General features: G+C 47.5%; 1 protein-coding gene across 1 annotated transcript in view; it reads left to right on the forward strand.

The window, feature by feature from the left end:
- The window catches only part of KCNJ3 (potassium inwardly rectifying channel subfamily J member 3), a 37952-nt gene extending 20763 nt beyond the window's left edge, over positions 1-17189 (forward strand). The window contains exon 3 of the mRNA XM_035566085.1: positions 16606-17189. Coding sequence (XP_035421978.1) covers positions 16606-17189 — 584 coding nt within the window. The remainder of the gene's footprint in view (positions 1-16605) is intronic.
- Positions 17190-20723: the final 3534 nt, after the last annotated feature.

Raw genomic sequence — 20723 nt, forward strand, 5'->3', positions numbered from 1 at the left:
TAACTGAAAGTTGGAACAACTTTAAAGTTAAAATTATGACCGCAGAGCATAGGAAAGTGCAGGGGTAATAAAGACAACGTCTGGTTGGAGCTGTGAATCAATAATATCCTTGTTCCAGCACTGAATTAGGTTTCCTTTAAGTGCAGAGAGCTGCAGACCCATTTTCCCAGCCCATCGACCGGTCAGAGCTCTTTCTGCTGGCGATCCCCCTTTCACCTGCACTTCTGCAGCTGTAATCCTAGTTCCCACATTAAAAACCGCATTTCTGCCCAGTTCACAGCTGCCGTGATGAATGCTGTGACTGCACGGAAAGTGCAGCATCTCTAATTTAGGAATCATTACCCTAGATAATAGGCAGTACAGAGGCCAAAATGGGTCCAGAAGGTAATCTAACCATAGTCTGTAATGTGCGCTGTCTGTTCCTGGCCATCAGGGAGATGTTTAAGGAAGTGCTAGGGGCCCGAGGTTCCTGGAAAACCTTTTTCCCATGGCCCTGGGGCCATGCAGATGTTGCTAGCTGGTTATGCAGTAGTTGCTAATTAGTTGTGCAGTAGTTACTAGTTAGTTAGCTGGTAGCTAATGTATTATCTGCTAAATTCTGCTCTCAGAGTTTTGCTGCCAGATTGGAGCCTGAATGTGCCAACAAGTATTTTGTTGTTGAAGTGAGGAAATAACATCCAAGAAAGAATGGAATTAGAAGAATATTAAAAACAAAAGGAATGGGGAGAATAACACATAACTGAACTAAATTGCAAAAATTATTTTCTTTAATGTAAATCAGCTTAATTTTGACTCTTGAAGAGCACATAGATTGCTGTGTTTCTGAAGTGGCTTGCTCTAGCTAGATTTATTGTTCAAATCACATTATTACTATTACTCCTAATGGGAAGTGACATTTCTAAGTGGTACTATTGATGTTGTCTCTTGGAGGTGCCTTTTTCTGTTATCCTACAATAACCTGCATTTCAGCTACCTCGCCTGGGAAAACACAACTTCCCTTTGCCTCCCGTCCCCTCAGGAGAACAACGTAGTGCGACGCAGTGGTTTGGTGGTGGTGATTTCAAGAGAAGCTCAAAAACCTCTGCTGCTTAGTTCGAGTGCCTTATTAGGTCAGTATAGAAGCAGTCTTTATTTTTGGCATCTGAGACAGTAATGCTTTCTAAGAACGATTATCTGTGCCTTAATATTTAAAGCTGCCTCACCGCAGGAGGATTTGGCAGCCGCCGGCCACGGGCTGTGCTGGTGCCACGGTGCTGGGCTCTGACCAGGACGGGGTGGGCAGCGACAGCAGCGGGGTGGCTTTGCTGCCTCCACGTGTGCAGGACAACTCAACGCAGGGGAAGAGCCATTTCTGCATGTTTTGGGAGCTGTAAAGTGTGGGATGTGGGAGCTCTTGATCTCATCCCTGCCCAAAGAGCAGGAGCGAGGATGGGAAGGAGCCAGCAGGGCTTTGAATTCAGCGGAGGGGTGCAAGCTGCAGACACTGCCCAGGATTTCCCAGTTACAGAGCTATTGCTCACGTACATAAATACTTAAAATGAGCTTGTACTGCCCGACTGCAGCTAGAAGCTCATCTCTCTCACTTGGTGTGCATTATTGGTGTGTCTTCTCTTTCTTCACCAAACTGTGTAATGCCTTGCTTAGGAATTGTCCTTGACCAGTCCAAGTTCGCCAACTAGTTGCTCTTTGAAATGCTCGTGCTCTTCTGCCTCTAAAGAGCTGTTCACGTTTACCTGAGTTCCAGCCATTAAAAAACAAACTCTGGAAGGCTGAGCACTATGGGTTGCCTCACTTATCTCATGTGATTGGCAAAGAGCCAGGCTGAGACTGAGGCAGGGATGTTTCTTCTCAATATTTTTATAAGAGTTTCTGGAGAGGGCTTAAGCACGCAAAGCTATGGCAGCAGCAGCAGAATAGAGAAGTGAACGTAGGCATGCTGCGGTTTTGTTTTTCCTGCCCTGACTCCCCTGCTCGTTGTGACCCCGCAGCAGCAGCTGATGGGTGACGGTGCCCCCGGGGCAGGAGCAGACATCACAGCGGTGGGGCCCCATGTGCAGGCTGGCAGGCATCGTCAACCTTTCCCTCCATCCCAAAGCAGCTGAATCCTGTTAAATTATTAAATACTTCCCAATATTCTCCATGTAAGCCTTCTCTGCATGCCGTTGTGACCAAGCCAAGTGTATCTTGTGTTTTTTGCTTCTCCGCCAGCTTCTGAGGAGCAATAATTTGATTTATTTTCTTCGTGGTTTCTTATCTCCAGTTTGTCAGCTGCCCTGCAAGACAGAGTTTGCTCCCAGGTATTCTGCATCTCAGAAAGGCACTTCCAGCTCTTGGAGATGCCGATGTCTACATTGCAGAAACTTGTTTGGCCACGTGCTGGAGCTGACCGTGTCCTGCGGCCGCTTGCCGCGGTCACGCCAGCTACCTGGAGCATGCTGAGGAGCAGGAGAGGAAGCAGGAGGTGCTTGAAGAGCATCCTCGGCACCATCTGACTGAAGTCAGCTGTATTCAGAGTCGTACTCGGCTGGTAAAACAGCAAGCATGGTTGGCCACCGTGGGGAGATGTGTCACTGGCTGCCGGTCATCTGCAGCGAGCGAGCTTCAGGAGCACAAGGACAAGAGAGAAAGCAGACCCAAGAGGCTTGCTCCTAAATATAGACATCTTCCAAACTTCCTGTTGGAGCTCTATTAATTATTCATTCTTTTTTGCCTTTTTATTTTTTAGCATGACGCCTCACATATATTAGATGCAATCATCTAACAGGCACAAATTGTAGCGCTAAGCATATTCACAGTGTTTCACTGTAGCCTGTTTTGTCTTTCTCATTATACTGCAGATGCTTTAAATTCACACGGTACGCAGTAATGGGGATGAAATTTCCCACAGTGGAACATTGCTGACTTAATGTTGCATGATGAAATAGCACAGATTTATATTTAATATTTCTTTTCAAGCAGGCATCGCAGTGCAGGAATTCTCTGCTTGTGGCTGCTTCCCACAGTACCGCTCAGCAGCCAGACCTGGGCAGGTTTTTAAAGCTGCAGGAAATTCATGTCATGCTTTGTACTGTGTGCCTTGTACAAGGTGAAAAAATGGACTTACTTGTTCTCAGCACCCCGTTGTCCAGCGCAGGTGCTTGGAGCAGAGCAGAGGCACCAGCAGAAGGCTGAGCACTCGCGTTGTAATTAATTCATCTGCAAAACTCGCTGGAATTAGAGCTCGCTTCTGAAGGAGGCTTCTAATTGAGAGTAAATGCCTCATTAGCACTGAGCAGATCAACCTGAGAACATCAGTAAACACAAACAAAATAATTAATGACTTCAGGTAGCGTACTGTGGCACCCTGGCTGCCGTCGGGCTCCGGAGGTGGGCCAGGCCCAGGCACGGCTGAAAGGGGAACTCCTGGCCGGGAGCTGACGTCCAGGCACCTTTCCTGGGAGTTTCAGGAGGTGATGAAGTTATGTGCCTGAAGGTGATGAGCAGGACTTGTGCACATTCCTTGCTGCGTGGGTGCTGTGGCCTGGCCAGGGCCTTGAGCTTGAAGTGGAAGTCGTGTCTGCTCTGCCCTCGGAGCCAAACCTCTGTGACAGACTGCCATGCGGGTGCTAATTACAGTTGTCTCCACACCAGCACCCAGGTTTTCATATCGTAGAGTACATTAAATGTGATGTTACCATACAGAATTGTGGAAACTTTGAAATACTGCATTTTTACGGAGTGCTTCTCACGTAAGAGAAGCTAGTACGTGGACTTTGTGGAAGAAAACCACAGATGACAGTGGCTCTGTTAATGAGATCTGTGCCAGTCCATGCATACAAGAGCTTGTAAACTCTTTTTCTTTTTTTTCTTCTCCCGTTATGTAGTGGCTACTGTTCTGGCCGATGAGGAGGGACTCAGGTGAGGAGGGGCTTCCCATCCCATCCCGTCCCGTCCCATCCCAGGAAGAATGCCCTCGCTGTAGCTCTGGGATCACAGCACCACCTGTGCTGGCCTGAGCCCGTGCTTCCTGGCAGCAGCACATAGCCGAGGGTGCTGTGGTTTCCTGAGTGCGTGATGCCAGACTGAGAAAGCAGCCACCTCGTGTGGTTCGCTCAGCTGTAAATCACTGTGATAACCAGCACGCCTGTGGCACGGGTTTGTTAATTTTGTGTCGGTTTTTAGAAGGATCACCACGTGTTGCTGTCTGCTGGTGGAAGGCTTCCGCAGCTAGATGCAGTCACCTGAGGCGCTGCCCCAGCAAAGGGGCACATGCAATTTGGCACAAAGGGTTGTGTCCACTGCTTGGTTACAAAGCAGTGTTTCTTGTCAGAAAAAAGTACGATGCCTTTAGATAGTCCTTCTGTAGCGAAGAATGGAAGTGTCTGCAAGAAGTGGCTTCTGTGGGCATCCAGAAGAGAGAAGACCCAGACGTGGGACCTCTCTGCAACTGTGCCCACTGTCCTGAGGATGGGACAAAAAGCTGACAGACAGACCTTGCCAGCACCTTGTTCTTTTTCATGGTGTCTCAGCATAAAATCAGATATTTGGGAAGTAATTAGCAAATCTTTGACTTGGGAAAAGTATTTAGCTCAGATAAGCTTGTTAAATTTTATGTATTCATCAGAGACTTTCTCTGTAGTTTCTTGGATTTATTTTTCGCATTTATCCTACGGCTTAATAAATGATGGAAACTGGTGACCACTGCCCCGAATTTGAACTGAGGTCTTTTGTGGTGATTGCCACGTGAGCATCTCAGAGCTCCTTCTGCCTCACGCGGTATGAAGGTGTGCAGGCACCTCAGCCCAGCGGGGCTTTCCCCAGAAGAAGAGCAATACACTGACATGTAGGATTGGAAACAAAAAAGAATACCATACAAAATTCACAAGGAAATGTCAAAAATAATGTCTCAGTTCTGAGATTTCTGGGCAAAAAGTCATGATTTTCCCCAAAATGTCAAAAAGTCCCAGCGTTGCAAGATTTTAAACTGGCCTTTGGGTTTGCAGGTTGGGGATGAGAGTTAATGTCAGCACAATCTGCATGTAAGGGAACGGGTTTATGTGTAAAATTAGAAGCTCCTCATAGGCATATGGTTATTGGTACAGCACAGCTTTCAGTTCTGTCTTATTTATTCTCTTGGGGTGCACATGGGAATAACAAGTACGCGGCATGACGTCACATTACAATATATATAGTCACTAATTAACCTTTGCTGACTGCTATAATAGTCTTGCTCCTGTGCATGCTGCAGGAAATTATTTTCTGCTATATTATCTTCTTGATGCTTTGTATATAAACCATAATGGAAGATGGGGCCACATGAAGAAAACAGCATGCAATAACTCAGAGCCTTATCTGCCTTCCCTGCCTTTGCACCAGAAAATGTTAGGCCTGTTTTATTTTGGGATTTTTATTTTATTTTAATATGGGAGAGGTTTGATGACACTGCAAAGGAAGGGACAGCTCTGAAATGTTGTGCATCTGGTAATCAGAATGCACCTCTGTTATCCGTAGGGATCAGTCAAATATATTACCAAGGGGAAAAAAAAAAAAAAAAAGCGGTGGCCTCCTGCTCGATGTTGGGTTAGCGCTCCACCACCACATCTTTGGATAAAAGGGCAGCAGGGCTGCTTTTCTGCAAGGGGGAGCCCATGGCTGGAGTTTGGAGCTGCAGAGCCCCTCGGTATGGGAGGAGGGTGGATGGTGGATGGTGACACCGGGACCAGCTGGAGGGCTCGACCCAAACTCTTCTCCCCAGCATTCATCTGAGGCTGCTGAAACCACGCCACAGGCAGCAGAGGCAGGGCAGCACGAATCTTCCTGTGCTCAGCTGATTTTAAAAATTAGTTACGGAGAAAGCATGTTGTGTTGTGTCATGTTCCCAGCATCTCTGTGATGCTGGCTATAAAGCCCTGCACGCTTTCTTCTGAAGGGTAACTGGGAAGCGAAGCAGTTCCATGATTTTTCACAGAAGTGCATCTTGTCTCTTTCATCTTCTCTGCTCTAAAGGCAGCAATCAGCCATCAGGCTGGAGCCAAGAGGCTTTCCTTGGCCAGAGACAGTCACGTTGTTCTGACGAGCGAGCCCCGTGTTCAAAGGCTGCAAACCCAAGGTAATGGGCAATTTATTTTACTGCTCTTTGTGGCCAGGGACCATTCAGATGCAAAGAACAAAAACCAGTTATGTCCCACTGGGCTTCTGGGGCTCTCTTGTGGCTCTTATGGAAATTAAAGCAGCTGAATTCCTGGTAATTGATGCTGAAGAGCATCCTTAAAATTATTGCCATTTCAGTTTCATATTTTAGCAGTATTCATGAACTGGGCAGCCTGAGCAAGCTGTGAAGCTGATAATAAAGTCAAGCAGTGGTGGGCAGTGGTATTTTGGTCTCATGTAGGTAAAGCTTTTTGTAGAAAAAATGCAGGTGAGAATATTGTTTTGCCTCCTTGCTAATGGCTTTGGGAGAGATGTAACATCAGAGGTGAAGCCAAACAGTGAAATATCCTGCTCAAAGGGAGCAGAGCGGGTTTGTTAATGTTTGTGGAAAGCCTGTGTGTACAGCAAGCTTCCAGGAAGGGAAAGAAACCTGGAACGAGCGCTTATTACCTCCCAAAATCCAAACTGATGTTGTGTTAGCTCAGTAAGCTCATGTATATTCCAGGAGCTAACTACAACACTGTCAACAAATTACTGCATAAAGAGGAGAAAATTCTGTTTTTAAGGTGTTCTCTTTTCTAAAGTTTGTGATTATTTTGAAACCTCAGAGGCATTTCTAGTTGTATATAGATAGGTAATTTTCATGAAAACCTGAAATTGCTGCCAGGAAATGAAGCCTAATGAACAACTGTATGCTTGCAGAGATATACTGTCTGCTTTCCTGCTCGTCTCCGTGCAGCTGTGTTTATTTTCTGTGGGCACTGCCGGCAGCAATAGCCCTTTCTGCAATTGCATATTTTAGGTGGGCACCTGCCTGGGTGCTGCCTTCTTGTGGGGAAGTGTCCCTTTACTGGCAGCGCTTGCGAAGATGCTCTTCTTGCTGATTGCTTCTGAAAACATGTGAATGCTGTTGATCTCATGGCTTTGCTGTAATTTAAGTTAAATTCTTGACCTGATGAGACAGCAGAGACAATTTCTGCCGGCACTCAGTTCCCTCTTTGCTTGGAGCACTTGTGTCCGTGGGCAGGGTGCACGGGCTCAGGAACGTGAGCAGTAGTTCACCTCGGCGCCCCGTTATGTCGGCAGCAAAGCAGAGATTTCTCTGCTGCGGCTAATGATAAAACTGTGGACAAACACAGCCTCATTCTTGATATATAAATGACTTAAATATTAATGAAATGAACCCTCGGACGCGTGGTGGGAAGGGAGTGCTCTGGCGGGGTGTACAGCATGGCTGGGAGAAGCTGCAGTGTCAGTGCAGGGGCTTCTCGCCCCCCTCCCGAGGGCATGACTTGTTCACTACGTATTTGTGCTGTGCTCACATGGGGTGCAGCAACGAGTGCCTGGTTTCCTGAAGGTACCTTTACAGCCCAGCGATTATCAAAGGTAATCAAAGAGATTATCAAAATACTCGTTTCACCCAGAACTGACAAAATTTAGGCATCTATTTCTTGGGAAATTCTGTGTGCCTGACGTGTTTGCAAGAAATGTTTGTCAGCTAAAACTGAAGACTCTGCAGCAAATGCTATGTTTAGTTCAAGGGATCTTGTGTTAAGCACTGTGAATTAATTTTAAATACATGACACAAGCTGTGCACGCGGGGAGATGCTGCTGATGGAGCTGGTGACTGGGACTTTTTTGGGTGCAAACCAGGCGCTCTCGCAAAGGGTGGGTGAGGATGAAGTAGCTGCAGGCAGGAAGGCTGGTTTACATGTTATGCCAGCAGATATCTGCGCAGCAGAAAGACACAGAGCGTGCCCTCAGAGCAGGCTGTGACTGGGTGCGGTGCCGATGACGGATGAGCCGATGCCACCACTGCAGGAGGACGTGGCTTCTGTGCGCAGCGTGGCTGGTGCTGTGCCGTCCCAGGAATTTGCTCTGTGTGTGCTGCAGGCAGCCCCTGCCTAATACCAGAGGCCATTTGCTTCCTTTTTCACCTGTATTTGGAGGTGTCCCCTGGTTTTCAGCAGACGAGTACCTCCTCCTTCACTGGATCCAGCCCTGAGATACGTGTGGGGTGTGTGTGAGTACAGGGGCGGGTGGTGATCATCATAATTTTAAGTACTGGTACATCAGGAGAGGATGGTCAGTCAGGTTTTCTCTTTTACGAGAGGCTGGCAGTCTTTTTCAGGGTGTCTCACGCTGAATTTCCTGTTGGAAGAGCCATGGGCTGGAGGGGGGTGCGGGTCAGAAGGGCAAGTCACAGCAGCACAGGAGCGGGTTTGTTTGAAGCAGGTCTGGGGGTGAACGGATTGCCTTTCAGTCTCCAGTGTTATGAAGACATCCAGCAAATTAATACATATGTCAGACCAACAACGCTAAATAAGGAACATTTATTTTCAAACACAGCTCTGTGGTGTATTTCATCCTTCTATTGATACAGCCCATACCAAATGGCACGTCATTTTCAGCGGCGTTGCTTAGAAAGCGGCTGTCAGGTTGATGGTATCTTTAAACAAGCCTCCCAGCCATCCCCGAGGGCCCAGTCTCTGGCTGTGGTTGCGGACAGACGGACAGACAGACGCGAGCTGGGTGCCAGCGAGGCAGGTGGCTGGCAGCTGAGACATCCACAGTACCCAGGAGCACGGACAGCGGGGAAGCGTTGTGTGGGACCAGAGAATCGTGCTCGTCCCTGTGGAGATGCACGCGTTTTCCATCCCGGGAAGGCGGTCTCAAACGTGAAATGCTTCCTCAGACTCCTGTAGGCCTGCCAAAGCCCTGAAGATCGAGGAGCTCTATTTTGGTGTTGAGCAGCATATGGTCTGGTGGGTGTTGGAGAAGCATGGGACCGGTGAGGAATTTGCGTATTCAGAGGGCTGGGCTGCTGCTGGGCTTTGTGTTGCTTGCCTCATAACGAAAATGTTCTCATTCGAAGAGGATAATTTATTTTAAATGTTTTTTTTTTTTTTCCCTTTTCTGACAGCTTGGCATACTTCTGCATTTCATTCAAGCTGTGTTCCTGCTGCCTCCCCTGACCACCAACAATTTTGTTCTGATTTAACAAAACAATCCTGCCTTCCCCTACCTCTTCCCCAGCGTCCCCAAACGCCCAGCTCCGCTGAGCACAAACCCAGCACCGCGTGTTCGCCTGCAGTTCGGAGGAGGGTGGCGCAGACGGGGGGATTAGCAACCTTCCCCGGGGGAAGTTATCACAGGGCTTGGGATCACTGAAAATTCAGGCTGGAGGGGAGCTATGGAGGGCGCCCAGTGGTGCAGGGATTGAACGCTTCCACCGGGGAGCTGTGGCTTGTTCAGCGGCGTGCCTGTGGGAGGGAAAGGATGCAAGAACTGGCGTGTGGCAGATGGCTCTGCGGAGAAATCTGCTCAAAGAGAGGAGCTGAAGGGCTGAAGTCAACCCTGACTCACTCCTGCATGTAGAGGGAAAGGAACAGATTGGTCTTTCAAAAGAATATGTATTTTTTGTGTGTTTAAAAAAAAAAAAAAGATAAGAAAAATACTGGACCAGATTCTTGGATAGTACAAATTGCTGTCACTGCATTAAATGTGTGTTCAAGATTTCTGTTTGGGTAACTGAGAATCTGGCCCTGTTTTTCCAAAAGCAGGGGAAATGGTGCTGTGGAGTATTTCTGCGTGCAGAGCCCAGCATGGCAATGCTGGAGGCTGCCGTGCTTTTATTTCCACCCACATTGCCCCCTTTTTTTTGGGACTATCCCCATCGGAGGGGAGGTTAGCTCATGGCACGGTCACCTGTTGCACTCTAGGCAGGAGCAGTGCGGCTGCACGCAGCAGCGCGTTGCTTTGACACGTGGGTTTGGTGACATTTTCCAAGCCTGTTGCAACACGTGCTGGTGACAGCTCCCGTGGTCCTGGTAAGCATCAAGACGGGCTGTCTGCAAGGTGTCAGAAAGCTGTGCATCTATCAGTGATTAAAAATTGCCCTAAGAGGAGCAGCTGATAAAGACTACCCTGGCTGTCACCAGCACTTTTTAAGCATGGCGATAGCTCCTGGGAGAACAGCACAGCCTGAGCGAGCCGGGAGGTATTTATAGTGCCGGAGCATAAACACCGTGTCTAAATCAGGTAGCAAAGCAGAAGCCTGGGTCTGCTATTCGGTGACGAGAAATTAAAATGTTTAGCGTAAGAATGATGTCTGACTGTTGCATAAATGTGTGCATGTTGTTACTCGATAACCCCCGCTCCCTTTGTTCCCTTTTAGCATAGGTGCTTCACCTGATTAATCTCTGCCCTCCTTTTGTTCGGGCAATTTATAGATTTCAGTGATAAATGGTGATCAAGCACAGTGGTCTGGAAGAAGCCCGCTGCGGATTTAAGTTTGAAGAGGGATCCTGCTGTGACTACAAGGGGCCATTTCTCCTGCCAGCCCCACGACGCCGGGGTCCCTGGGCTCCGGGCTGAGCTGTCGCTGTGAGAAGCAGGAGGGCTGGGAGCCACTTCTGTGGGGACAAAAGCCTGCCAGAGAGAACCTCAGAAGGAAAGGCGCTCTGAAGACACAAGCAGTTATTCCTTCAGTTAAGGCTTAAATGAGAGAAATATTTGAATTGCACATGCTTGTGTTTTCATGAAAACATTGAGCTCCTTTCTACGGTTGTTACCTTGAAGAATGAGTTTGTCTCTGGCATTTGAGTTTTTTTTTTTCTCTTTAGAAAAGCTTCTTTTATTGAAATATTATTTAAAAAGTAATCAGATGCACTTTACATGTAAAGGTGGCACAGTGTCTGCCCAGCTGCTTTCAATTAAAGCAAACCAGCTTGCAAAAGGGCTGCTGCTGTAAATCAGACACTTACACCAGGCAGTGGCAAGAACCGCAAATTGACAAAGTTTTATTGCACTTCAAACTATCCCGCTTAATAAAAAAATGTGTCCTGAAATTATAGTGGAAGAACACTAGTGCTAAAAATAGCTGTTCTTTCAAAATGGATGGGAACTATCTGAGTTTAGACACCGCACTTGCTGTCAGGTTAGAAATTGGGCTGTGTGTTTCTCAGCCGTACATGGCACAGCTTGTCATTTTAAGTTATATTAAAAAATAATGTTGCAGCAAACACTGAGCGGAAAAGCCTGACAGCATTCGTCACTCCAAGTTTTGCTGAATTGTTTCTGACCTCACATTTTGGGCGCCCATTTTCTGTCTTGCTGCAGAATTCAGACATCTATTTTCATTTCAGGCACAAGGAGGCTGAGCGGCCAGATGTTCACATCAGGATATCGTGCCGTGACTTAGCTAAACGTGACACAAACCAGCTTGTTGTTCCCTTGATTTTAAAAAGCAATTATTTCACTTCTCTTCAGTCCTGGAACCCCAAGAGAAAGAGATTTCTGTGGAAATCACACACCTCCCTTTTGCTGAAGCTGTAAATCTTCCCTTGGTCCCGTGGGAGCACAGCAAGAAGTGCGGTGTATTGTTATGTCAAGTCTCGCATCAAGGCGCTCTCCTTCCACTGCCTTCATGGCCTTACATTGCAATGGTAAAATGGTTTAATTCTTAGTAACCAATAGAACATTCCTGGCTAGTGGGCTTTTAATGTTGCTGGAGGTTTTGAGGCTTTACAGGTCAGCCCCAGGTTTCAGAGAGGGCAGCCTCCCCGGCCTGGGTCCAGGTGCCTTAACCTGCGGGGCCCAAAACTTAATGAGAAAGAAAAATAAAAAATGACAAACATAAGCGAACGTTCCTTGCATTTATGCATTTTCGATAGGAGCTCTTCCTACAGGATTTCCCTTCACCCTGAGGGCCGGGGTGTGAAGACGCCCGAAGGATGATCTCCTTCCTTCTCGAGGTCCTGCCCCTCGCTGGCAAGCTGCAACCTGAAAACAGGGCAGGAGCCAAGGTGAAACCTGGGGGCTTCCATGGGGACAGAGAGAGGAGCCACGTGTCCTCAACGTGCCTACAGTTCTTTTGGGGCTGTCATGGGGGCTGTTGAAGCTTACGAGCTCCCGCTGTCGGCCGGCTCCTGCAGCAGAGGCCGCCGGGACAGCAGCGCGCTGCCAGGCTTTCCAGGCTGCGTACTGCGAGGTCTAGAAACTGCCTGGATACAGCCAGCTCCATCTGGGTACTTTAGAAATTTAGAAATAATTTGAGGGTTATTACAGGATAGAATTAGTCAACCGGCTTATTTGCAGAGGTTTTTGTCCCCTACCTGCCCCCGGGGAAGGCAGGCAGGCAGCTGTCGCTGCCGCGGCGCCGGGGATGTGTGACAAGCGCATGTGGCGGTATGAGATTAGGCTGGATTTTGGGGTTTGGTGGCAACAGCGGCTGTCCGTTGGGATGCCGTCACTTCACTGTGGAACTAGTCTTGCCCTGGAGCAAAGCTAGAAGCAATCAGGATAATTATCTTAATTATTGGGATTTCAGATGCTGGGGAATTCTGACCTCTCCTCGTGACGTGTTTACTGAGCTGGTGTGCTGTCAGCTCCCTGTCTCAGCAGCTGTGTCTGAAGTGCAGGCATAGCCCAGTTTCTCGCAGGTGTTTCCTGCAACTGGGATATTCAGGCCGAGCCTGCTGGAGCCAGGGGCAGGGGAAAACAAAAGCTGAAATAGCCGTTGCCTGGCTGAGCCTGAGATAATTGCATTCACTTCTCCAACCCGGCTAAGGCTCTACAAGCGAGTGTTCTACCTCGTTAGAAATAATAACTTGTATTTAATAACTTACAATATGGCAGAGAGATGCATTTTTCTCCAATGATAGCACTTGCTTCAGATAGAGCAAATGATGAAAGGAAGAGGCATGATTATTAAAAATATGCTTTCATATAAATCACAAGGAAACAGGCTCACAGATTTAACCCATGCTCAGCCTCCAGAGCTGCTCTGCTGTACTTTATTCGAGGAAGTTAATGGAAAATTTTCTCAGATGTAGATGGCTGGGCTTTTCCAGCGGTCCTGTGGCATTACACACCAGAGCATGCAGCGGGTGCCAGATGAGCATGGAGGGATCCCTGCACAGCTGTGCTGCTGAGATGGAAAAAGGGCATGCAGGGCCATGTCCACAGGGCATCGGCAGCAGGAAGAGCAACCGCATCTTCTGATAGCATTTCAGCATCCTCCTACAAAGGGATGCGTCCAAAAGCGCATTATTCCTAATGCTTTGAAAGGTGAGAGTCAGCTGCTGATTTTCATGGAAGAAATGTAATTCCTGGAAACACTGTAAGACAACCTGGGTAGAGGTGGTCCAAAATGCCCTGGCTTGAGATTTGTGAGAGTGCAGGACACCTTAAGAGCAGCTTCTTCATGGAAATCTCTTCCATCGGGCACAGTGAACATTGCTTTTGCGGCCTGTGGTTTTGAAACAGTAGAGGTTTTCCTAGTGGACATTTGGTTTGGGGTTATGTGGGCATATATGCATAAGTGTACCTATTTTCAGATGCATTATCACAATTTGTATTCAGCCAGAGCTTTGCTAATGTGCATTGCAATCATCGGCTGCTGAAGAGCACTTCGTGATGGAAGCATGCATTTGGGGTGATGAACAACATGCATCCAACCCTTTCACTTTGACAAATAGATGGCTTTTTAATTACAAGCACAGCATACAGCATGTTTATTCCAAAAGAGAATTTAAAATTTATCCTGCGAATGAATATCAATAATATAGACAACTTGGTAAAAATTTAACCAGCCCATTAACATGATGAAGGCATCAAAGGTTCTGTTGGCTTCGTACCCTGCTGCTGAATACCTCCTCAGGAAAAAAAAAGAAGAGCCTTCCATGCCAGCAGAAGGAGAGGGAAGCCTACGAGCCCAACCTCACCACCACACCGGTGGGTCGGGCCTGGCCGTGGTCCTCCTGCATGTTGGAGGTCTGCTTGGCTTGGTGGGACCAGGAGGAAGCTGCCTCTGCCCTGAAATAGCAGGCCTGTCCATTTCGGAGCATGGCTTACAGATATACGAATGGAAAATAACACAGGGGTAGTTATCTGCAAGGGCTGTCAAGTGCACCAGGGCCTTATTTGTGCTGGCCAAGGCGAAGGCCTCCCGTCTATGCAAACTTTGGGCCGACGGCCCTGAGGAGCATGCTGCTGCTGTATTTCACACTGTTAATTTTCCCACAGGAGGCAGCAAGGGCTGCAGGCTTGGCTGCCTGCGAGGGGCCACTTTCTGTCCCGCGCAGGGACACAGCCACCAGCCGGGGCCTGGCCAGGACCAGGGACGCGGCCAGCAGCCAGGGCCTGGAGCGTGGTGCCATGGCCAGGGCTGCAGCGCTGTGCCAAGGCCGCAGCAGCAGAGGCGCTACCGTGCCCGTGGTCCGCTGCCCTTAGGAGTTTGCTAAGGAAGTGGCAAGGGAAGGGAGAGCCGGGAAACACAACAGAGCTGGAGGAAGATCTGAGAATTGATTTCTTGTCCAGTGCCCTATCAGAGCTTGTCAGGCACCTCCTCGCATCTTCTGCCTAGCGTGACAGTTACTCCGTGTGCTGACAGGCATGTTAGTTGCTGCTGCTCATCCTGAGAGACTATTGAATAATTTGCAACCCTGGGTTTGTTAGAGAATAGGATGAATTGATTTTGAAGAAAAAATTATATACCTGCAAATATTTTTCTCTCAGAGGAGCTTCCAAAGGGTTATATCAATGTAACAAAATGTGCAGATGATTTTCTTTCACATCAGCTAATAAATTTTCTGATAACAGGCAGGTAAAATGCTCCTCCTTTAATAGCCTAGTGGCAGCCACAGGTTTGGTAGATGGCAGGGTGATGGCTTGGGGTGGAGAGAGCCTCTACCCTGGTGCCCTCCCCTGAGCCCATGCATCATGTGTCCTGCTGGTGCTGGCACCTCCTGCCCACCGGCAGCGTCGTCCGCTACCAAGTGCTCTAGGAGAGATTTGCATTGGAGGTGTTTGTTATCTAAAGCGCAGGTCACTGAGTTAACCGGCCATCTGCTTGGCAGCCACCGCAGGCCGCCGCAGTGCCACTTCCCCAGCACACGCGTTATGGGAAGCACTCAGCTCCTGATGGGGGCTCCGCGGCAAGCAGGCCTGCAGGAGAGAGGGGAAAGGGCTGTGCCATCCCTGCGAAGGTGCAGCTAATGAACAGCTGCAGAATAAAGGACACAGATGGAAGAAGTGCTCGCTATAATTACCATTTTTTCTACAAATTATGTGTTTTTTGTTTTTTTTTCTAAACCCATCACGGAGTATAAAATACTGTCCTATCTGTGGTTGGTGTGAAGGGGCAGGGATGGTTTGGGCTTTGTTGTGTGCACTTGCAGAGCCATCAGCTCAGGGGAGGCTGTGTTACTGGCAGTGGGAGAGCACCCCAGTGGGAGGGCAAAACCCTCCCCAGGCTCGTATTTTTCACCTAAGAGATAAAATGGAAAACTGTGGTTTTTATGCCTTGTGAAATGCTCAGGGTATTAGCAGTAGAAATTGCTATGCAAAACAGAAAATTCCATTCTGCTAGCAGTAACATGAAATGTAATAACATTTTATTTTTCTGGCTGTGTGTCACCAGATGTGTATTCATCCCCCACTACCCTTTCCTACAGCCCTGCTAGCAGTTTTCTTGTGCTTTCCAGTTTCTTTTAATTTGCTCTTGACTTAAAGGCATTGTTGTTAGCTAGGCAAAGGATGTGTTTGTCCAGGTAGAGTTAACGTTCTGAAAACCAAATGCCATTTTTGCAATTTGTTACACCAGGATAAAATGGTAGTGCAGTTGTACTTCCTGATTGCTATAGAGTCTATTTATAAACAACATCCAAAAAAAAGGAAAGAAAGAAAAAACAACCACACATTTCACATTCATTTCTCTGGTTCTTCAGGGCAGGTGGGTGGCCAGGGGCCAGCAGTCAGCAGGAGGAGGAGGAGGAGGAGGAGGAGGAGGAGGAGGAGGAGGAGGAGGAGGAGGAAGAGTGGGCATGGGTGGGAGGCAGGGGGAGAAGGGCCGTATTGGGCCCCGTGGTCATATTTCTCTGTCCATGCTAATGTTTTGAAACTTAGATCTCAGCCAGGCCATTATGTATCTGTGAGCAGATTGCTCATGAAGCACTTGAAGAGAAATAAATACATTTCACAGCACATACTTATTGCTCTCCGATGGACTGAAGTGCACTAGTGTGGGCTTTTTTTGTGCACATGACCCATAAAGCATAGGGTCTGGTTTTGTATAATTTCATGAATATGATGAACATGTGGAACAGCTGAGTAATACTTTAAGATCCCATCAAGTCCAACTCCAGGTTGCAATTAGCATCTGTGGCTAACTTAATGCTGGGGTTAAAAGGGTAGCTCTGTATTTTCACTTCATCAGCAGTGCCTTCAGAAGTGGCCTTAACAATAGCTATGAATTATTCATGCGGTTACGCCCCTTGCTCTATTTTTGGCTCCTCTCACACTGAGGATGACAATTTAATAGCAACTGTATGAAAGTGGTAGACACACCAGTGCCTTCTCTTTTATACATTTAAAAATATAAAATATGTTTCTTTGAAGTGTTCACCCCCCCCAGATGTAAGTGCTTCCAAAATTCTCCATAACCAATCAAGTTTTCTCCCTTGCTGGTTGCAGGGATGACGTGCCAAGCCAGGACGTCCTACACCGAGGACGAGGTGCTCTGGGGTCATCGCTTCTTCCCGGTCATTTCCTTGGAAGAAGGGTTCTTCAAGGTCGATTACTCCCAGTTCCACGCGACATTCGAAGTCCCCACCCCACCATACAGCGTGAAGGAGCAGGAGGAGATGCTGCTCATGTCCTCACCCTTGATAGCGCCCGCTGTCAGCAACAGCAAAGAAAGGAACAACTCAGTGGAGTGCCTGGATGGTCTCGACGAAGTTGGCACAAAACTACCTTCAAAACTGCAGAAAATAACTGGAAGGGAAGACTTCCCCAAAAAACTCCTCAGGATGAGCTCCACCACCTCCGAGAAGGCCTACAGCATGGGGGATTTACCCATGAAACTGCAGCGGATCAGCTCGGTCCCTGGGAATTCGGAAGAGAAACTGGTGTCCAAAACCACAAAGATGATGTCGGATCCCATGAGCCAGTCTGTGGCCGATTTGCCACCCAAGCTCCAGAAACTGTCAGGCGGCGGCCGGATGGAAGGGAACCTTCCTCCCAAACTGAGAAAAATGAATTCCGACCGCTTCACATAGCCCGGCCGGGCGCCAGGCTGGCTTGCAAAGCCCGGACTGCAGCAAGAGGCGCAGCGTGGGCAGGACGGCCGGCCTCCGCACCGCCTCCCGCGCTGGCTCCACGTGCCCAGGGGTGGCGGTGGTGGTGGTGGCAGTGGCAGTGGTGGTGGCAGTGGCGGTGGTGGTGGCGGCAGCGGGGCCGTACGCATGCTCACCATCCTGCCGACCATGCCCGGCATGTAGTATCACAACGCGCATGCAATAATAGTGTGCAATTTTTGCATATAGTTTTATGGCATGACTCGTACTATATTTATACTGTATATTCTGAAAAATATATAAAGGGGTGTTCCGTTCCCCTTTATTTCTTAAGAGTATGTAGTAGGTAAAACATGAGAGTGGGTAACTTTCAGGGTAAGTTATAATTTGAGTTAATATTTTTTTTCTGATGTGGGTTGTGATGTTTTGTTCCACAAAGTGGCTGTGGTGCATGTTTTTTTTTCCTTGAAAGAAGGTGTATTAGTTACTTCCTCACACCAAATCTGCTAGCCTTAAATTAACTGCTGGTTTCCATTTTGCTTTAACATTTTCTTGGGTTTCTTTTTTTTGCCTATATGCTACTGGAAAAAGAATGTATTTCATAAGGCACTATTTAGAAAATAAACTTATATTAACAAGGCTAGGCAAAACAATAAAAAAAAAGGAGTAAAATTATCAATTTAGGTATGATTAGAAAATAATTTTAGAGTTCTTCCATAATCTATAACAGATATATATGAAAACCAGAAAACCCTTTCAAATAAACAGCATGTGCTTGGTTTCTCACATTGATAGGACAGCTCACTATGGCAATAGCTGACTGTCCGTGAAGTCAAGCAGGCTTTTGTTCTGGATGCTCTGCCCCCAAGGGCAGGGCCAGAATCCCCCCGTGCTCCAGCAGTGCCAGGGGTTCTCTGCACTGCTGGGCGATTCCCTGCACTGTTTCTCTGTGGTAAAAACATGTTCAAAAACATTAACCAAGGTTGACCCTGTGGGTTTTGAAATGAGTAATACTTTGTATAAATGTCTGCTTTGACAGCCTTCTGTGGCTGCGTTTGGTTTTTGGGTTTTTATCCTGTTTTGCCCCAAAACGTGGGGCCATGAGGTGGGGTGGCTGCTTCGGAGCTGGGTGGCGGAGGGGCTCCTTGTCCCTCTGGGGCTGGGCTGGGCTGGGTGGTGGTGGCGATGAGGAGCAAAGCCTCGAGGGCTCTACACCATGAGGGACAAAACAGTTCATTTTTGTTACAAAGGCTGTCCTGGAGCAAGAACCGAGAGGCTGAACGTCGCTGGAAGAGTTGGCTCAAACGCCGTGGTGGCTCGGTGCTCGTCCTGGAAGTTACCGTGTGGGGTCAGTCAGTTGTGCGCTCATGGACTTGGTACTAACTGAAGGTTTTTTCAATGTTTATAATGATTTTTGAGTGGCACTGCATGCTTTTTACACCTTTGGCTATACTGAAATTCTTTGCACATTGTTGTTAAAGGGAACCGTGTGTGCAGCTCCCTGTGTGCTGATCCCCAGCGCGCGATGAGCAGACCTCTAACGCTGCAAGGTAAAATCTGAACGTTTTCCCCTGTTTGCTAACACTTGCTCAGGTTGTCCTGTAAAATTTGTGTGCCAGGTGTAACTCTTCTGCTAGCCCTTGGCTGAGTGGAGACAGTCACTTGCTGGTGGCAGCTTCCTCACTGGGGGGACAGTCACAGGGGCTTGTCCCTGCCCAGATCCCCTGCTGCCATGGGACAGCCCACTGCCCGGTTGACTTTTCCTTGTGGAAAATCAATGTGGCACATTTCTGGACTAAGAGCAATGGTATTGCACCCAGCCGTGCCCCCTCCACCCAAAAAACCATCGGGAACATTTGGGCAACAGGCTTCCCCTCCTTGCACACCCGCAGCAGGGCAGTGGGTGCCCAGCTACAGCAGACTCCTGCCTTGCAGGGGGAGAAGTGGCATTTTCCCCTGGGATCCGGGCATGGCTGCGTGCGGGGCCGAATTAAGCAGGAGCCGTGTCCACGTGCTTTACAACCCCAAGGCAGAGAGCCAGCCGGGAGCAGGGAGCCTGAGGGGCGCGGGTGACTCAGTGGCTGCATACAAATACCTGAAAGTATGCGAAATGCTGGGAAAGAATCCTCGCTTTTATTAAATTAATGCCAGATAAAATACTAAGTTATGATTAATTCGGAAGTTTGACTTTTTAAAATCCAAATAATCACTTGTCCTTGCTGGACCCAAGATTTCTGAGGCTTGTGGCTTGTACTGCAATGTATTATGTACGTTAAGGCTAAAATACCTGTCTTTCGTTAATGAGAGTGAAAGTACAGACATGGATGATAACTTTCTTTAGTTATTTGGTTTAAGAAGTTATTTCTGGTTAATATTTCATTTTTATTGGTGTGACCCCTTTTCTGTTTTTCCTAACCAATTTAGCTCAGCCCTAATGCTTATGCTAAGAAGAAGTATATCTGTTTGTTCGATTGCACAGCCGGTCTGTGTTCTCTACTGCTGAATTTATGCTTGAATTATATTGTAAATTGTACATATTCAAATTAGAATAAACTAAATGCATTTTCTGGCATGCAGTCTATAACTGTATAAATGTACAAGTTTATTTGAATTATACAAAACAACAAACTCTTGTATTCATTAATACTGCAAGCTCAGTTTTATCTACAGCTATATTAAACTTTCAAAAATCGTTCGGTTTAAATGCTCTGGTGTGTTTGTCTTTTCTCCAGTCCATTTTTTAATACTTTAATAAGTGGCTATGTATTCAAGCTGTTCAGGGACTTACAATTCACATTTGGTGTGTGCAAAAGGCCAGTCTCTTGACTGGTCTTAAGAAAAGCAAAAATAAAACACAGTTTAGTTGTAGTTTTTTTAGGTCCTGGGGGCCCATCTGCCCCCTGTGTGCAGAATATTAGATTTCTGTAATTATATGTATATTGAATATTAGCTTTCTGTAATTTATGACATGCGCTTTCTTTGTGCACAGGGACTTAGGAGCTCTTTATGCAGAGAGAAGTAGGAATTTATATAGTTATCACTCAGAAATCACTAGCGTCAATCAGGCCTCCCCCCTTATGGAACAGCCCTTCCTCTTCGGCTTCTTAGCATGAATTGCCCCCTCGGTGCCTGGGTGTCACCACTCAGGATCGACAAAAAGCATTCTGTGCTAAAAAAAAAATAGAGAATGACTGAAAGTATCATTTGGCAATGACAGCTGACTTCTTAACTCTTGCCCTCCCAGTGGCTGCTGAGTGAACGTTACCAGGACATAACCACGCTTCATTTCTCCCAGTTAACCTTGTTGTGAGTCCCAGCCTTGTGTGGCAGCTCCAGCACACGCTCGTCCTAATGCATTATTCACCTGGCCCCAGGCCCGTGACATTGCTAATACAAATGCATATTTTTCCATATGGTTACAAGTGATAGTAAAATTCAGAGATTTCTTTGAGTACTCCTGCACCCGCTTTCCATTGAGAGCTTTATTCCTGGTGGTGTTTCCAAATCCCCCAGTAC

Source organism: Cygnus atratus, chromosome 6 (assembly GCF_013377495.2).
Source record: "Cygnus atratus isolate AKBS03 ecotype Queensland, Australia chromosome 6, CAtr_DNAZoo_HiC_assembly, whole genome shotgun sequence".
NCBI classification, from domain to species: Eukaryota; Metazoa; Chordata; class Aves; order Anseriformes; family Anatidae; genus Cygnus; species Cygnus atratus.